This window comes from Equus asinus, chromosome 19 (assembly GCF_041296235.1).
Source record: "Equus asinus isolate D_3611 breed Donkey chromosome 19, EquAss-T2T_v2, whole genome shotgun sequence".
Taxonomy (NCBI): Eukaryota; Metazoa; Chordata; class Mammalia; order Perissodactyla; family Equidae; genus Equus; species Equus asinus.
Window position 1 is genome coordinate 5390703 of NC_091808.1, and position 18820 is coordinate 5409522.

The 18820-nt window shown below is 45.5% G+C and overlaps 1 protein-coding gene across 2 annotated transcripts in view; it reads left to right on the forward strand.

The window, feature by feature from the left end:
• Positions 1 to 18820, forward strand: part of IQCA1 (IQ motif containing with AAA domain 1) — a 154880-nt gene that overhangs the window by 110447 nt on the left and 25613 nt on the right. For both annotated transcript variants that reach the window (XM_014862589.3, XM_070489334.1), the window contains exons 14-15: positions 3006 to 3113; positions 7167 to 7366. In XM_014862589.3, coding sequence (XP_014718075.1) covers positions 3006 to 3113; positions 7167 to 7366 — 308 coding nt within the window. The remainder of the gene's footprint in view (positions 1 to 3005; positions 3114 to 7166; positions 7367 to 18820) is intronic.

The window sequence follows — 18820 nt, forward strand, 5'->3', positions numbered from 1 at the left end:
TCCCTGTCCGCTTCACAGAAGCACAAAGCACCAAGAGGCCTAGCCACTGCATAAGGGGAAAGTACAAGGAGAACAAACAAAAATTAACATTCCCCTAAATTATCGCACCCAGCCGTGGTTCGGTAACTCTGCGTTTGGTGGGAACACTGACCCCTGGTTAGTGTTTCCCACATTCTCTTTGGCATTCAGAGCATGCCCTAAGGACAAGAAGATGCAACAGGTTCCCAGAGGTCCCCTCTTGGAGGATATGACTATGTATTTACATATGAAAAAATGACCAAAGCTTCAGAAGATGTGAATGTCCCACCACTTGCATAATCTTGGCGGAGCTGTCATAAGAAAAAGTCAGCCTGGTATAGTCTCTGTTGACCTCATCTGGAAACTGGGTCGCCTGCATCCAACTTAAAGTTAATAAACAAGTCCAGACACCCGGACTTTAACCATCATAGTCCATTGCCGTCTTTGTCATTGGAAGACGATGCTAAGTCATTCCAGTGCAGAGGAGGGCCAAGGACGTCCTGGCTATGGGGGGAGGCGCAAAGATCACCGAGCATCGTCTGTCTTCTTAGGGCCTCGTGTATTCTCTCACATATTTTCTTTGAGTAATTTATTTAAGAAACTAGTATTTTTTTTTTTGCAAATCACTCTGTTCTTCATTTTCTTTTCAATGCTGGGTGGGATAAAAGAGAAATATTAAAGGATGATTCCACCTTTATTTCTCAAATATTTTTTATTTCTCATTATTTTTTAACTGTGCTTCTATGCCCCTTTTCTCTTCAATTATTTTACTAATTCTGTATTAGTTTGCTAGGGCCACTGTGATAAGTATCGCAAACCAAGGGGCTTAAAGAGCAGAAATTTGTGCTCTCACAGTCCTGGAGGGCAGAAGTCCAAGATCAAGGTGTTGCAAGGCTGGTTCCTTCTGCCGGCACTAAGGGAGAAGCTGTTGGTTGGTTGCAGCCTTGGGGCCTCTTCCAGTCCCCACCTCTGTCCTGCTCCCCGAACCTGGGTGCCCAGCTGCCCTCGGGCTCCCGTGGCCCAAACTGACCTCGTCATTTCATCCCTCGTCCTGTCCCCTGGTGGTTTGCTGGCAATCTTCAGCATTCCTTGTCTTCTCCTGCATCACCCGAGCTCTGCCTTCATCTTCGAGTGGCCTTCTCCCTGTGTGCATGTCTGTGTCCAGATTTCCCCCTTTTACAGAGGACACCAGTCGCTGGATTAGGACCCACCCTCGTGGCCTCATCTTAACTAATTACATCTGCAATGACCCTGTTTCCAGATAAGGTCCCATTCTGAGATGCTGGGGATTAGGGCTTTATAAGGGGACAGAATCCAACCCATAATAGAGTCCCTGTTTCTTTTCTTTCCATTGTTCTGGTTTCTTTGTCATTTCTCATGCCCTCTACCTCAAATACCTTTTCATCTTCCCTTTCCTTCTTCCCTCCCTTGTGGAAGAGAGGGTGTCCGTGCAGGGAATCCGGAAGTTTCTGAGTTCGGAGTCCAGAAACAGGAAGCATTGATGGCTTCCACGCTGGGCAATAGCAAAACACAGTGATATGCCTTCAGAATGACTCTCATCACTGGGCAGTCAGCCCGGGTTCATCGTGTCCTCCGTTCTGTGGGAGCCAACACCCACTAATTCAGCTTAGTCTAATTGGTCTAAATAAAATCTGTTAGGTTCTAGAAAATATGGTGCATCTGGATATTAATATAGATTTACTTAAGCAGGAAAATTGCAATCACTTTCATTTCACCTCTAACGTCATATTTACAGCAATTACACGCTGGATTTAATGGTGACTTCAGGATCTCTTCCTACTCTAGTGAAGGCGAAATTAACCGCTCGTCTATTTATTACCTGCTCATTAAAAAGCGTGAGGATCCGAAGCTGGAAGGGGAGATTTCATTATCTCTCGTTCTCCCCACCAAAACCCATTGTCCTTGCCAAGGACTTTATTTTCTGTGTGGAGTCTTTGAAAGGCTGCCCTTCACAACAAAACAGTGATCCTCATCTGGTTTTCAACTCCAGTTTTCTTAGCATTTGAAGATGCTTTAAAGCTTCTGATATTTTCAGTATTTCATACACACACAAATGTATTTTTTCAGTATTTTCCTATACACGTAAATGTGTTTGTCACGCATTTGAAACATCTGAAGCTCTGTAAGATTCATCCTTGTTATAGAAAGGAAAAGTCAGAAGAAATGATCGAGACACTGTGATCCATTCTTTGAATATTTTCCTTTCAGATTCAGGTACATCAAGAGAGACTCGTACGAGTGTGTAAAGGTCCATCCTCATGACAAATGGCGACAGCCAAACTAATTTTCTTGGTGACCTTATCTAAATTAGTTAGAAAATAACACTTCAGATTTATGACTGGTTGCAATTAAGCCCTTTGATGCTTTCTAATTAAACCTGTAAAGATTTATTTCTGTATTATTCCTTGGGTAATCCTTTAAAAATGATAAAAATGTAAATGAATATTACCCTCCAAAGGAGCTGTTTCTGTTTATCCTAAATTAGACTCATATCTTTCCTTTCAAATGATTATATTTCAGGTTCCCATTTTACACTGCTCCAGTACAAATTTCACGCCCCGATCTTAAATAATTTATTTTTAAACTTTGCACAAATGTTAGACGTAATCTCTTGGAATAGAAATAAAACAAAACCTGCTCTATTGTAGTCTTCTTTGCATGTCCCTCATTTTAGAACTTGGTTCCACTTCACGTAGCCAATATTCAAAGGTTATTTTAAAAAAATATTAGAAGGTTAGTATCGTCGTCAAAATAAAGCATTTTACTATAGCCATGTAGCAATATTCAAAATTTCTTCAAGGCTTTATCTGAGCAAAAATGTGTTCTTCATAGTGACTCTCCATAATAAGATTATATTTGCTCAGAAATGTTCAATTTGTGTTCTGTGTTAATTATGCAAGTGCTGAAATTACGCAGCTCCGACCAGCATGGTTTCCCATTCATGTGTCCTCTGCTTCTCTCCCCAGGTGAGTACAGCTACCTGGGGACTACTCTTCGCCAGGTGTCTATAGAGCCCATGCCTTCCCTCTTGGATGTCAGACAGCTCATCGCCCTGTACGGGGTCTTGCCACTAGGTAAAGACTCCTCGCGCCCTGTTGTGCCTTTTCCAGAAGCAGGGGTGTGCTGCTTGCTGGCTTTGACGGTGTCTTCCTGGCTGGTGTCAAAGTGCGGTGTGGCTTAACTCTTCCTCTTGAGAATTCTGCGGGAGGCTAGTTCCATTGCGACGGTGCATCCTGGAGCCCACAGAAAGGCCCTACCCAGGAGCATGTCTGTACGATTGTTGAAGGCCTGCTTAACATTCTGGGCCGAAGGTCCTGTCGGCCGTCCTCTGGAGAGATCGCAGACAAAGCAAGCACCTGCAACTACAATTAAGCAACTAGGCAAAGGGCTAAGGCTAGGCCTGCCTGTTACACACAGGCTTCTGTTACTCGGTCCCTTACAGAACTGGCACTTCGGGAGTCAGTGACAGTGTGCTTCACGGACCTAACGGATCAAGGCTCTGCCAGTTTTCACTGAAGTCCAGTCTAAGTGCTAAATGAGATTCCATCATGATTGTTCAGACAGACGGCCCGAGGCTCTGCAGTGCACCAGAGGTGCCAGGAGGGTGGGCTCTCCGTAACGGACATGTCTGCTGCCCTCATTCACGTTTATTTTTTATGACTACATGTATGGCCTGACTCACCTGGGGCAGAGAGAGGAACTCCAGCCAGGCTGTGCTCTGGTGACAATTTTGAAATAGAAATCACATTTCATTTCTTTAATTTGCTTTAAAATGAGATGGAAATAGTTTGGACACGTAATATTGTTCCACTTTACTTAACTAAGAATGTAAACCTATTGGCAAGAAATAGTTCATTCCTCTTTTAACTTAATGCCAGAAGTAGAAAATGGAATTTGGGGCCAACATAAATAATATATATGTATATATAATAAATATATAATACTTTTGGGGTCAACAAAATAAATACTTTTATATTATTATTTATAATATATATTATAGATATAATTTTATATTATTTATAAAACATAATGTGTATAAATATTTATGGTGTTCCTGTAAATAAAATAAGTAGATTAGCTCTCAACCTTCATCACAGCTGGAAGGTGGTAGAACAGAGAGCACGAAGAGCTGACTGGTTTTTAACGGAATTCCTCACAAATGAGAATGTGGGATATTTCATCCTCGGCTGGCGGATTCCAGGTGATGGATGTCGTGTCCAAGCTGGCTAGAAAGCATCAGAAGAAGGTTGTTCTGGAAGCATCCTGTTCAGACCCTCCTTTTGTCAGTGAGGACCCTGAAGTCCCTATGGGCTACCGACCTCTCCAGGACCACAGGCAGCGGGCGCTCGTTCTCATGACCGGTCTGTGTGTGTGTAATGCACAACCAGATCAGGATGACAGAGAAGTGCATTCGCTGATCAGCCTTCGAGTGCTTCGCTGAAATTTCATACATGCAAAGTAGGATCCTGTTACAAAAAGGAGTGTGCTTGTTGGCCCCAGTCGCTCAGGTCACTCTTGCCAGGACGAACCAATGGGGTCGCTCGGCACAGGGCACTGAGGACCCACTGCAAGGCCACTCTCCAGCCCTGGCCAAGCCTCGCAAGCTCCTGCTGGCCTCCAGGCTTTCAGGAGCCTCAGCCTGGGCTCCTAGGACCAGATTAAAGCTTTGAAAGCCCCCTGGGCACATAAGGGAATGCCCAGGAAGCACCTGGGCAGCATTCCCCCTCTGTCCAGGAAATATTACTGTCCCCCCAGAGCGTGGAGGGAGAGAAGGAAGGGGCAAGGGTGCTCACGGAGCAGAAGCAGCTGCTCGGGAGTTTTAATACGTTGTCTCACTTCCCAGCAGAAGCCATCCAGGTGGACATTGGACCTGCTTTTACAGATGAGTAAGCGTTTCAGAGTCCAGGGTTAGGACACAGGACACTGGCCTCCCTGTGAATCTTTAACCCTGCCAACGTTGAGAAGGGTGAATGCACAAAAGCCTGCAGATTTCCTCTGTCTCTTAGTCAGTCTACAGATTTTTTTTAAACCGCCATTAAAAAGTGAAATGGACAGGAAGAGCTGTGGGCACTGACCTGTGCGCCCCTATTGACTCCCCAGCCACCCCAACCCCATCTGATGCGCTGTCCAGAAGTCAGCGACGCCCCAGGGGCAGAGGCCTTCCTGGACCGGCCTCTTCACCTCTCTGAATGACCTTGGTGACCACTCCCTTCATTCTGGAAAGTCACTTCCATGGAGTAAATGGCACACATGCTCCTGGGTATTCCCCCACCTTGTGCCTGTCCCTGCTGCTGCCCCCTCCCCAGATTCTGTCCTCAGCACTATTCTGTCCTCCGCCCACGCCTCTCAGGACCTCTCCCTGCCCCTGGGCCTCAGCCAGCACCCTCAGCAAATCTACAGCCCCCAACTACCTTCTAGGGACCCCATGGCTGGCAGCAGTCTGTGTCCCCACCCCTTTCTGTCCCCTGCTACCTTGCCAATCAGAATTATCTGCCATTCACCCAGTACCCACCTGACTTCCCGCTCCAGGCCTGCCGTCATCGTGTCCCCGCTCCCTTGGAATCTTCTCAAACGTCCCCTTCACTACACATTCCAATTCTGCCCCTTCTTCAGAGGCCAGATCAGATGCCACCCTCTCCTGAAGTCCGGCCTGAGCCACCCCATCTGCCAAGCTGGCATTAGTTTCCTCTCTGAACTCTCTGTGGCTCTCATGGATCTTAGCACTATTTGCCTCCCGTTCTAGTCACATCTGCTCAGTTTTAGCTCCCCTCCTGGCCGTAAACTCTTTACAGCAAATCCTGAGTCTTCTCCACATTGGAACCCCCAACAGCCCCGGCCCGGACACGAACTGAACAGCCCTCAATACCTAGGAGTTGAACGGAAGACCCAAGGAATGGCATCTCTCTCCTGTCCTGGAAGACGGTGTCTCCTTTATCACGTTACTTGACTGTATTCCTCACTAATCACAAATAAAGCAAGCCTAGTAATCTTATTTGAAACAGAACTTGCTCAAAACTATTTTCCAAGTTTATGTGGACTATAGTAGGTAACCATAAAAATTGTTTCTAATTATTAGGTAAATTCCTTATATCTTCTCAACTACACAAGAAAAAAAAAAGGAAAGCTCAATAATTAGTATAATATTGATGTATTTTGCAGCTGATCAAAAAGTGCCCAGAAGTTGGCAAGCTCTGCTTTGGCGGCCCAGGGTTCGCGGGTTTGGATCCCAGATGTGGACCTGTGTACTGCTCATCAAGCCATGCTGTGGCACTGTCTCACAAAGTAGAGGAAGATGGGCACAGATGTTAGGTCCGGACCAATTTTCCTCACCAAAAACAAAAGTACCCAGTAGTTGACCAAAAGCAAACTAACATGATGGTCAATGTTTCCATCACAAGCACTTGCCAGGATTTAGTTCCATCCACTTTATAATTACTCAGTGCCCACAAGTGCTCCACTTGGGTTCAGGAGCACAGAAGATACTCAAGCCAGAGTCCCAATCTGGGCTCGAAGGAGGTGGACAGTGTGGTTGAGAGCACGAGGCATAGAGAGACTGCATAGCAACTCAAGTCACTTTATTATCAGGTGTCAGGTTGACTCTGCCTGTACCGACAGGCTAGACACCAGGGCAGAAGAATGTCCAGGCTACTGCCACCTGGATCTTGGTTTTTCCTTTTGCCTCCTAAGAACCACTAATGAACACTCCCCAGTCCACCTCCCCACCCGCCTCCACATTCCTCTTGCAAAGCTCTCAAAGGATGTAATGCTGCCGCTGACAAGCAGAGAAGCCTCCAGCCCCCTCCCCGAAAAATGCCAGAGGTAAGTTATTGCAGGAATGTTCTTTAAATTTATGAGTTTGGGGAAAATACTAGGATGAGGGATAGGAGAGAAGCGATGTACCGAATACCCAGGGAGACCCTATGGCTGCACCTCGAGCCCCAACATAGACGTTAAAGGTGAGCCAGCTGAGACAGAAGGCGTGCCTCTGCTTCGAAATACTTTCAACACATCCATCACTGTTGCAGAAACGGGGGTCGATCCGTGGAGTCATGGCCTTGAGGAATCTGAGTCTAGGAACCACATATTTTCTTGGCAGGACTTTAGAGCCTTTCCTCTGCCTTTTTTAGGTTCTGCAGCAGTGCACGAGAAAGCTCCTTTGGTGAAATCCCTGCTGTTGGCAGGGCCGTCGGGGGTAGGGAAGAAAATGCTGGTCCATGCCATCTGTACCGAAACGGGAGCCAACCTCTTCGACTTGTCCGCAGCCAACATTGCGGGGAAATACCCCGGCAAAAATGGCCTCCAAATGATGCTGCATATGGTCTTCAAGGTATTTGTTACATGTCTTGGTTTCCAGTTCTCCTCTGTCTTTCAAACTACATTTTCAAATCCTGCAATTAGTTTCCTTAAAGCAGCTAGCACGGACCCTTGCAGTTAATTTCCTTTGGCGGACAGGCACGTCCCTCTTAAACCTCCCGATTGCATCCTCCTGTAAATTACTTACTTATTGCATCTGGCTGAGCATCCAAAAGTTAGAGACAGCTTCTTTCTTTGCATAAACACCCTGCTGTGCCATCCAGATCAGCCTCCTCCTGCCACAGGAATCCTTCCTGGAATGCTCCCACGTCTCATTGAAAATTAAATCGATGATATCTGTTTTTAGCCCATCTCCCCTCAATAATGGCATCAGATATTTGCATTTTGGGGTATTCTTTCTCACATGATCAATTGCCAATGTATGGTACCTTCTGCACATCAGCTCCTGACACAGCTAATAAGAGGAGCCTGCAGGAAGCCAAGCTGACCACAGTAATGTAAATGCTCATTTATATGGCAGGGCTAGAGAACCCGGTGTCCTAAAAGATCCATGCACTCCCCAGCTCTTATCTTAGATGAGCTCTTCACTTTCCTGGATCTCCGTTTTGTCATCACCAAAATGAACGAGTCAAACCGAATGATATTGAGGTGCTCTGTCGACCCTAAAAGCAATGATTCTCTTATATAGTTCAGATATAGAAGATGATGGTGATAGATAGATGATAGATGGATGATAGATGATAGACAGATGATAGATAGATAATCGCAGTTACATATAGACGCAATATGCATATATGTATATACACACACACACACACACACACATAAGGATTACCAAGTTTTAAAGCATTTTGGTACAGAATATTTATATGTGATATTACAACTTCACAAGATTTCATTTTTATTTGGTTGAGTACCTCAAGGTTATCCTTCTGCTGTTCAATTCGCTTTTAGTTGCTAGAATGCCAGATAGCCAGCTTTTGCTATATCAAAATGTACACAGAGCAGGGACCATCCCATATGTGGGGCTAGACGTCACTTCTGCATACACTTTCCAGGGGCCTCTAAAGCATGGGGAGTGTTTATAATAAACGGTTCCTCATAGGAATGGTTCCTTTTCCATATCATCCTAACGGCCATAAGTGGGAAACTGATGGCGATGGCGTTTCTTCCCTTAGCCAAATGGTCCCAACCCTGTGGCAAGTTAGGACATTCCCCGCTCTCCATTTCTCCCTTGCTGGTCCTAAAGGAATCCATGGAAAGGAATTTGGAAGAGCTGGGAGAAGGGAGAGGAAGAAGATCGATAGAGAGTAAAGACTGTTAAGCTATTTAATAGAGCGCCTCACAGGGCTGGGTGTCTCACAGCTTGTTTGATTGAACCTTCACAGCAGCCCAGTGAAGAGTCCGTCCTTATCCCCAATTACAGATGAAGAGATGGGGTTCTGAGACCTTAGTAACTTGCCCAAGGCTACCGAGTTCAAGCGGCTGAGTCGGGATTCAAACCTAGGTCCTTCTCTTCTTTATCCTCCTGCACTATTGCACAAATCTTAAGGGTATATTTTCATGAGCTTTGAAAAATGTGTACAACTGTGAACCACCATTTTCAGGTGCTTTTCGGTCCTTGTATAACTTCTTTTTTGAGATTTCTGTTCAAGCCATTTGCCTACTTTCCACTGGACTATTGGTCTTGCCATTTGTAAGAGTTCTTTACATATTCTGGATACAAGATCTTTGTCAGATACATGTATTGCGAATGTTTTCTCTCGTTCTCTAACTAGCTTTTTCATTTTCTAATTGTTTTGTTGTTGTTGTTTCTTTGTCCTATCAATTACTGAAAGAGAGTGTTAAACCCGCAACCGTGGCTGTGGGATTCTGTATTTCCCCTTCAGTTCCGTCTTTGTCTCCCAGATGTTGAAGTTATGAGATGCAGCCGCGTCCCGGATTGTTATGTCTTCCTGATTGGTTATTTTATCGTGATGGAATGTCCCTTTTTGTCTTAGTAATACTCTTGGTCTTAAAGTCTGTCTAGCCTGCTCTTAATAGAGCCGCATCAGCTTTTTTTATACTCTTTTATTTTCAATGTCTTTATAGTGGAAGTGCATTTCTTGTGCATAGCACGTGGTTGAGCGTTGCTTTCTTATTCAGTCTGACAACATATGCCATTGAGTTGGAGCATCGGCTCTGTTTACGTTCAATGCAGTTATTCCTATGGTTGAGTTAGGTCTACCATTTTGCTGTTTCTTCTCCATATGTTCCATTTCTTTTTTCATTCTTCTGTTTCTCCTTTCCTGCCTTCTTTTGGGTTAACTCAGTACTTTTTAGTATTTCATTTGCATCCCTCAATTGTCTTCTTAGCAATGCCTCTTTCTTATTTTTTAGTGATTGCTCTACAGATTACAATTGTCATTTTTAACTTATCATAGTCTACATAGAGTTAATACTGTACTATTTTACATAAAATGTGAGAACCTTATAATAGTATAATCCATTTATTATCCCTTGTCCTTTATGCTTTTATCATACATTTTACATCTAGAAATGTTTTAAACACTACATTAGAGTATTATTATTTTTGCATTAGTTGTTTGTCTTTTAAAGAAATTAAGAGGAAAAAATGTAGTATTTTACACTTACCCACAAATTTACCATTTTTGTTATTTGTCACTCCTTTCTTTTGACCCAAGTTTCCACTTGGTGTCATTTCCCTTTCAGCTGAAGAATTTCCTTTAGCATTTCTTTTAGTCCAGGTCTGCTGGCCTCAAATTTTCTTAGCTTTCATTTTATTTATTTTTAAATGCCTTGCATTGCCTCCATTTTTGAAGAATATTTTTGCTGGACATAGAATTCTGAGTTGATACATTTTTCTTTCCACACTTTAAAGATGTTTTTCCATTGTCTTCTTCCCTCCATTGTTTCTGATGAAAAGTTACCAAAAATTCAAATTGTTGATCTCCTGTGTGTGATGTGTCATTATTCTTTGAATGGTTGTAAGATTTCCTTTTTATTCTGGTTTTCATCAGTTTGACTTGATGTGTCTAGATGTTTGTGTTTGTTCTTTGTCCTTAAAGTGCTTGTGGCTCACTGTGCTCATTGAATCTGTCAATATATGCTTTAAATCAAATTTGGGAAATTTTCGCCCTTATTTCCTCAAATATTTTTTCTGCCCCATTCTCTCTCCTCTCCTTCTAAGGCTCCAATAACATATATATTTGACTGTTTCATATTGTTCCACAAGTCACTGAGATTCTGTTCTCTCCAATTGACACATCAGATAATTTCTATTAGTCTGTATTCAAGTTTATCTACCCTTTCTTCTACTGTTTCCAATCTGCTATTAAACCTATCTTATGGACTGATTCTGTACTTCTGATATTTTCCTTTTCAGTTCTAGAGTTTAAATTTGCTTATTTTTTGTAGGCTTCGTTTCTCTGCTGTAATTCTCCATCTGTTCGTTCAATATGACTATCTTTTCCTTTAAGTCCTTGACTTAACAGTTGCCTTATGATCTTTATCTGCTAATTTCAATACTGGGTCATCTTTGGGTGAATGTTTCTATTTGGCTGATTTTCCCTTGACTATGCATCACATTTTCCTGTTTCTTCATATGACTAATAATTATTTTATTGTATGTTAGACATTGTGGGATGATATGTTGTTGACATTCTGAAGCACATTGAGCTTTGTCCTAAAAGCCAGTTAAATCGCTGACTGATCAGCTTGAACTTACGGAGTCTCTGTTTTCCATTTTGTCAGTGTGGGGATCTGTTTTGATTTTGCCCATAGTCCAGGGTAAATCCCTTCATCCTGGAATATAGTCTTTACTTTGAGGCTTCCGTAGCAAGCCTGAAGTGTTTACCAAGCTCCTCTAACTTGGCATAAGCTCAGATCTGTGCTCAGTTCTTTTAGTTTTCCAGCTCTTGCTTTCCACCAAGCTTCTTGGAATCTTCCCTCCTGCGTGCACACTTCCCAAGTTAGCCCAGGATTTCAAGGCAAGTTGGAATTTAAAGACCGGCAGCCTGATTTGTGGCCTCTGTGTTCTTAACCACCAACTCTAAGCACTAAATTCCTTGGAGGAAAAGTAAAAGAAACCCATCTCTTGCCCAAGAGAACACCTAAATTCATTCATTCTAAACACCACATTTTGTTGACATTGTCAAGTAACAGACAGAAGCACACAAATATAGAAATTGGCATTTCATAAGCATCTATATATCCCAGATCCTTTTCTACATTTCTCTGTATTAATTCATTCCATCCTCACAACAGCCTTATGAGATAGGCACTATCATTATGCTCATTTTACTGATAAGAAAACTGAGGCACAGAGCATTTAGGTAATTTTGCTGGGTTGCAATGTGATGCACAGTCTGGATCCAGAGCCGCCAGGTTTGATAACTTCATTATTCAGACTCTCACTGAAGTAGGGCTGAACTACACCTCTCTTCTCCCACCTACCACATGGCTCAGTCACTCCTGGTGTGACTCTGGGACACAGCTAACATAATGTCATCATGATGTTTATCCACCTAGGCCACTCCGTGTCAGAGTGCCTGACACACACCTCATTAAGCTTCACCTTCCCTGTGTATATAACTGATTAATGAAAGACCCAGAGGTCGCAGGAGTAGGAGTCATTCAATTAAAAATCGCACACAGCGAGGCCCCTGCATCCTGGTGTGACTGACAGAGCAGCTATCTGCCTTGCAAAGAGGTATTTGCTTTTAATTAACCGAGGGAAAGCGGGAAATTATGCCCATGCTGGTAAAGCAATGGCAGGAAGCCATAGTGCGTTCCTGTGTTATGTGAGCCGTAGAAGGGGGCCCGTGGCTTGAGTACAGCAAGATCTGTAGCATTTGCTGGAGAAGGTGAAATAACAGAAGGGCCTGGTTACTCATCACATCTTCTTATAAAGAATTCCTGTTACTGAATTCATCTCCAGAGAGTAAAGAATGCAACTAAGTCTCCGTAGCATGGTGGTTGAGTTCACACGCTCTGCTTTGGTGGCCCAGGGTTCTCGGGTTCAGATCCAAGGTGTGGACCTACACACCGCTCATCAAGCCATGCTGTGGTGGCATCCCACATACAAAATAGAGGAAGACTGGCACAGATGTTAGCTCAGTGACAAACTTCCTCAAGCAAAAAGAGGAAGATTGGCAACAGATGTTAGCTCAGGGCCAATCTTCCTCACCAAAAAAAAAAAGAGGAAACTGTTCATAATCTCACTTCTGACTGGTGGCATTTGCTTCACCCACAACACCTTGCACACGTGGAAACACCCTGGGGATGAGAGTCTCTGATTCATTTCATAAGAACCAAATCAAATCCATTTTGTTACCATTGCTTTTGGAGGGTTCCTTTATTTGACACACAATAACTTCAATAGATTAACAGCTGGGGGGGTTCCTTTAAGAAATGTGATTACATGGGGCTGGCCTGGTGATGTAGCAGTTAAGTGTGCACATTCCGCTTCGGCAGCCCAGGGTTCTCTGGTTCAGATCCCGGGTGTGGACATGGCACCACTAGTCAAGCCATGCTGTGGCAGGCATCCCACATATAAAGTAGAGGAAGATGGGCGTGGATGTGAGCTCAGAGCCAGTCTTCCTCAGCAAAAAAAGAGGAGGGTTGGCGACAGATGTTAGCTCAGGGCTAATCTTCCTCAAAATATAAAAAAAAAGAAAGAAATGTGATTACTGTACAAGTAAACAAATGTTATTTAAAATTCTCTCCTCTACAAAACCTATATGTGGAAAAGAATAGACATCCATTTCACAAGGAAACAGAAATGTTTCTAACAATTAAGGAACACATGTAAATGATTAATATTTAACATATGTTTTGTGGACAAAAGAAGTTACGAAGGCAAGACACCAGCCTCCTCGGGTTTATAGCAGTAAATTGGGTGTGGAGGAGTAGGAAGGACTCTCGTTGTCTGGCCAGGAGTCCAACATGTGCTGAGGAGTTTTACACAGTGTCTTTTTTAATTGCACCCATCCCTGATGAGGCAGGAATTAATGTCCCCAGTCTACAGACAAAAAAGACTCAGGCCCAGAGAGCTTAATTTGAGCAAAAAGACAAAAGAGCTAAAGGGCTGGCATCTGAATTTAAGCCTAGCTCTGAGTGCAGAGCCGTCACATGGCCCCCAGCCAGCCTCTGGGGGAGTGAAGGCTCCGTCAGGCCCGGCCCTGTGCCTTCTTGGTGACCCAAGGGCAAGGCCATTCCTGGGCCAAAGTATCAGCGGGGGACATTCCGGCATGAGACCATGAAGGAACTGGAAGTTGTTGCATCCTGTTGGCATACCCGCCCGGGATGGCTCTTCTTCCTGAGTTACCCCTTCCATGACCGTGCAGCCCCTCATGAGAAGGCCAGCGGGGACGGGCTGAGCCCAGGAAAGCAGGCCGGAGCAGAGAACTCCTCATCCTGAGCTCTGCGTCTTGGGAGAGATGTTCTCTCTTCCCCGTGGTCCTCGCGTCCTCCCTCTCTTCCTTTGCACATGATCCGGCCACTGAGGGCTACAACCGGAGGGAGAGCTGGCAGAGCAGCCTACGGAGGCCGCCTAGCCAGTGTCCGGTCTAGGCCACGTGGCCCACACTGGCCTGCGAGCCCGGACAAAAGGAGGCTGCGATGCTGCTGGTGCCTCCTCGTTGGGCTCACAGCCAACAGCCTCTGGCCTCAGGCCAGAGGATCCTGCCCAGATGTGCTGGTGTCAACAGCTGGGCCAGGAGTCAGGCGATGGGGAGCCCAGCCAGCTCTGTTTGTATAGCTTACGGAGACTCCCTCCTGGTTAATAACGCAAACAAGGGCATTGTTGCTATTGGTGGGTGATTTTTGTTTTAAGCACACAGATGTGTAATAAATATGTTAGTCCCACCTTTGCAAGAAGGAGAAAGCAAAGATCTACACTTGACCCCAAAAAACAGCTGCTCAAGTGAGAGAGAGAAGAGAAGAGAAGAAAAAGGTAGAGAAGAGAGGAGGGGAAGGGAGAGGAGGGGAGAGAGAGAGAAACAGGACGTAGCCCTTTGTTGCAGGAAGGCAGGGGCTGGTGACCGTAAGACCTGATGGGTCTGCCATCTGAAATCCAGGTCCCCTTCCACTGTGTCCTGGAGACAGTTTCAGGTTGAGGAAGGGAGCGGACGTAGGCATCAAAGATTTTTTCTTACATAGGCTCTATATTTTAGAGCAGTTTTAGGTTCACAGCAAAATTGAGCAGGAACTCCAGAGCAGTCCCACGTACCCCCTGAGGTGGGGTGGACTCCGCAGGGGGAGAGGGCGCCAGACTGCAGATGCCCCGGGCGCCGTCTCTCAGGAGGCTCTGTGACAACTTTCTGCAGGCTGTAAGTCACCGTCAATACAGTGGGCATCTGCTCTTGTTCTGTGCTGGCATAACAGGGACGAGCTGGGACCCGGCGCGATGTCACAGGCATTAAGATTTTTAACCGACTTGGAAACACTTAGAGCAGAGGGTGCCTGAAATGTGGGTAAAACGTGCCGTGGGAGGCTGAGTCTGGCCTTGCACATGGCATCCACCCCTGTGCTTCTCAGAGTTGGCCCAGAGTCCGTGCGTCTGGCGTGAATCCATTGGCCCTAGTGTAGTCGGGAGTGGGCCGGGAGGAGGAGAGGGCTCTGAGGAAAGTCCGGATGACTTGTAAGCCTGATGGCTGGCACCGTCCAGACACCTTCCTCTGGAGTACAGCCTGACAATCAGCAATAGCGTCCACGTGTTCCTGTCACTAACGCTGACTTGGCTCCCCCCGCATCACCTGTCACAGTCTAGCAACTGTGCCTGCATCCCCACTCCCTCCTGGTCCTCTCCTCTGCCTCAGTTTGCCTTCCTTTCCATCCAGGGTAGGCTGAGCCAAGCTCCTGACTCTTTAATACACCTCTGCTCTTCTTCTGATTATCATTTATGGTTTATGCCAGCTAATACCCAGTGAGGACTTGAAGTAACTTCCACAATCTCGTAAAAGCTAATGCAGGGAAATAGAAGTTTAAAATAGCACTTTAAAATAGTGGAAATACAGAACAAAATGTCTTCACATATTAAGTATATTAAAGTATTTAAACAGAATCTAAGTGACTGCAGTGCAGGAAAGTGAGCCCCACCTCTCCAATAACCCATACCTTTCCAACTCCTCCCCAATATGGCAGCACCTCGCTGGTGGCTGCCTGATGACTGTGTCCGGCAGCTCCCATTCAGATGTAGGAAGCTACCACTCTGCAGGCAGGGACCATGTCTCTCAGTTCCCAGATGTCCCCTGCCTCCCACCGTGGAGCCTGACATGTCATAGATGCTCAGCAAATATGTATGGAATGGATAGACGGATGGATGGGTGGGTGGATGGGTGGGTGGGTGGATGGAAGAATGGATGGATGATCCTTTTCAGTTTGGTAAACTGAGACACAACCACTGAAAAAAATAGCTAGTGTTTTCCTGGAGTTCTCTTTGGCAAGCAAAATAGGACCCTTTCGAACAGAACTTCCAAGGCTTCCAAGAGTCATTTGAGCAGATCTTGTTACTAACTCAAGCATGCCAAACACAAACAGGTTTTCATCGTTAAGCCATTATATCCTAACCCAAGAGAATCTAATTCTGATGGTGAATGTTTGACAACGTCTCTTTGGAGGATACAGAAGATCAAATCCATAAAACTCACATCAAGGGAGATGTCTTAATTGTTTGATCGAGCTTCCAAGAATCTGACAAAGCACATGTGGGTGGAAATTCGTCTTTATTCCAGAAGTGACACAAAACTGAAAACCTGTAGCGATATTTGCTAGGACTGAAGAGCCCTCTACTGGCAGCTGAAGTAAACTACCTTTTGTAACTTCCGAAAAGTTCAATTATGAATTAATTACATTTAATTGCCCATGACCTCAAACTATCTGTGAGTAATTTAAATGACGGCTTTTCATCGCTAAATGAAAATGAAAAGAGCAAAGGATACCATTTTTCATTAACAAATTAGCAAAGAGGGTTTTTTTAATTGCTAATACTTGTTGCGAAGAGTGTAGAAGCCAGATCCACTTCTTATGACTGGAGGGAGTATAAATTGAGACCTCCCAGGAAGGCAGGTTGACAACACACATAAAAACATGAACAACACACAGCCCGCCGATCCTGTAGCTTCTCGTGAGGCTGGCGTTGTTCTAAGGAAATGACCAGTCATGTGCCCAAAAGTGCTCCTCTGAGCACTGTGGTTTAGTTAGAGTGCGGAAACCATCCACATGTTCAAAAACAGGGGCTAGATCAATAAATTATGAGACAGCATGTTAAAATGATGTTGGAGAAGGAAATTTCATACTAAGGGAACAAGAATATAAAGCAGCGAATGTGGAACAATTTCAATTTTGCAAATACAGAAAAAAGTCTGCAAAGATAGGAAGTTCTCAATGGAGGGGGTGAAGAGTGTTGTTGAAGTCAGTCTGCATATGTATTCTGAAATCTTTACTAATGAATTTGCAATAACAGTCAGAAAGGACCGAATTTCCAGCAGACATGTCTTCAGAGCTCAGCCCTGGTGCATCGGCAAATGTCCCTTGTGTCACCGGCACTGCCTGTGCCAGAAGGTCCGTGGCGCAAGGAAGACCAGCCCTTCTTATCTCCAAGGTCATCTCTGCCCCCTTCCCTCCCCATCCCACGCCATCTCCAAACTCTGCGCTGCCTGTCTTTCTGAAAGACCTTTCTCTGTCTCTGTCTCTGTTGCATTCATACCTCAGCTCCCTGACACGTGGCTTCTGTCCCCTCCATGCCCTGAGACAACACCAGTGACCTCCTGGTCATCAGACCCTCAGGCCAGCACTGGCCGCCGCTGCCCACTCCCTTCCTGCACCTGTGTCTTCTCTGGGCTCTGGGGACGGCTCTGTCTTCTGTGCCCCTTTTTCCTCTTTGGTGCTGCTCTTCCTTCTCAGCATCCCCCCCACCCCATCAACGTCTTCACCTGGTGGTCCCACCTCCAGCCCTCGTGTGCCCTCATCCACTCTCCCCCTTTACTTGGGAATCCCTCCATCCATTCCCATGGCTCCACTCTATCGTTGGCTGCAGCCCCAGGCCACCCTCACACCCTCACGTCTGCCTCCTCTTCTACTGGGGGGCTCCTTGAGGGCAGGGGCCCCCGCACCTAGCTCAGTGTCTGGCGCGTCAACGCTCCTCTGTAAACATTTCTTGATGGAAGAGATGAGAGAATGGCTCTCATTCTACATGCTGGGCCAAAAATAATACAGCCAGTCTTTCTTCCCCATGACTGTCTTTCAACTATTTGAAAACAGTTAACTTACCCCCTTGAGTCTTCTTTCACCCAAAGAAAAGAGCCTCAGTGCCTTCGGTCCTTCCTGGTGGGAGGTTTTCCTCCTGGGAATGCCCAGTTTTCCATGCCTCTCTTCTCTGCCCAGAACTGAGCACGGTCACCAGGTGTCCCCTGACCAGCTGGCCACTCAGGAAGGTCAGGAAAATCAGAAATTCAGGCTCAGGAGGACAAGAGAGTGATAGTTTTAGAGTTCGTCCTGCTGGAATGAAAGATGATGGTGGAAGATACAGGTCAAGGGTAACGAGATGCTCTGGAAGAGGCCTCATATGTCCCACGCAACATGGCAGCGTGCTGCCTGGTTCACAGCACAGGCCTGGGGTGTTGGGCAGACCCAGGTCTGATTTGGGGTCTGACACTTCTCCGGTCCTTGCCCCTCTGTCTACCTCAGTGACCTCACATATAAAAGGGGGGAAGGTGTGGGACGTGCTTGGCATGGTATGTGGCACGTGGCGAGGGAGGGCAGAATGGTGCCGTAGATACCAAGACACTTTGCAAATAAACGTTCCTCGTATTGTTACCATGAAAGAACTTGCTTTGAAATGTTTTCTGTTTCATTTGATCATAATCGAGCCCTTCCAAACCACATCACCGCCAGAGTCCTCCACACAGCCCTGTGGGCCCCGAAGCAGGTGGCGGGGCCTGGGAAAGAAATTCCTGCACAGGTGCATGTGAAAAATACAGGAAGTGTGGAATTCCCCATGCGCTCTGAAAGAGCATCAAGTTCAGGGAACAATGGTTAACTTTCCACATTCAATGGAACGGTGGGGCCAGGTTTTCAAAACAACTTTAAGCAAGGTGCCAGAAATAAGACTGTTGGTCTGAAAAGGATCCCCAGCTAAGAAGATTCCTGTATCTCAAGTCCATCCAGGCAGCTGACTTTGTTAAAAGCAGAAAGAGGAGAAGTGCCACTGAAGTCCTTGGTACCCACATCTGCGATTCCCATTAAGAAAAGCCAGATTGGGAGAAGAGAGACGCACAAATGAAAACTATGGAAAATCCTCTGCTTGCCAAATGGCCATGGGAGAGGCGAGGTCTGTGGCATCGACAAGAGCACAGTTCAGCCTAAGACAGGAGACAATTGTTTCTGGGAAAATTGTTTTTCCACTGGTTTCAGTTCTAAAACTAAGATTTTTTTAAGAGGGGCTGAAAAGAATAAGATCTTGCCT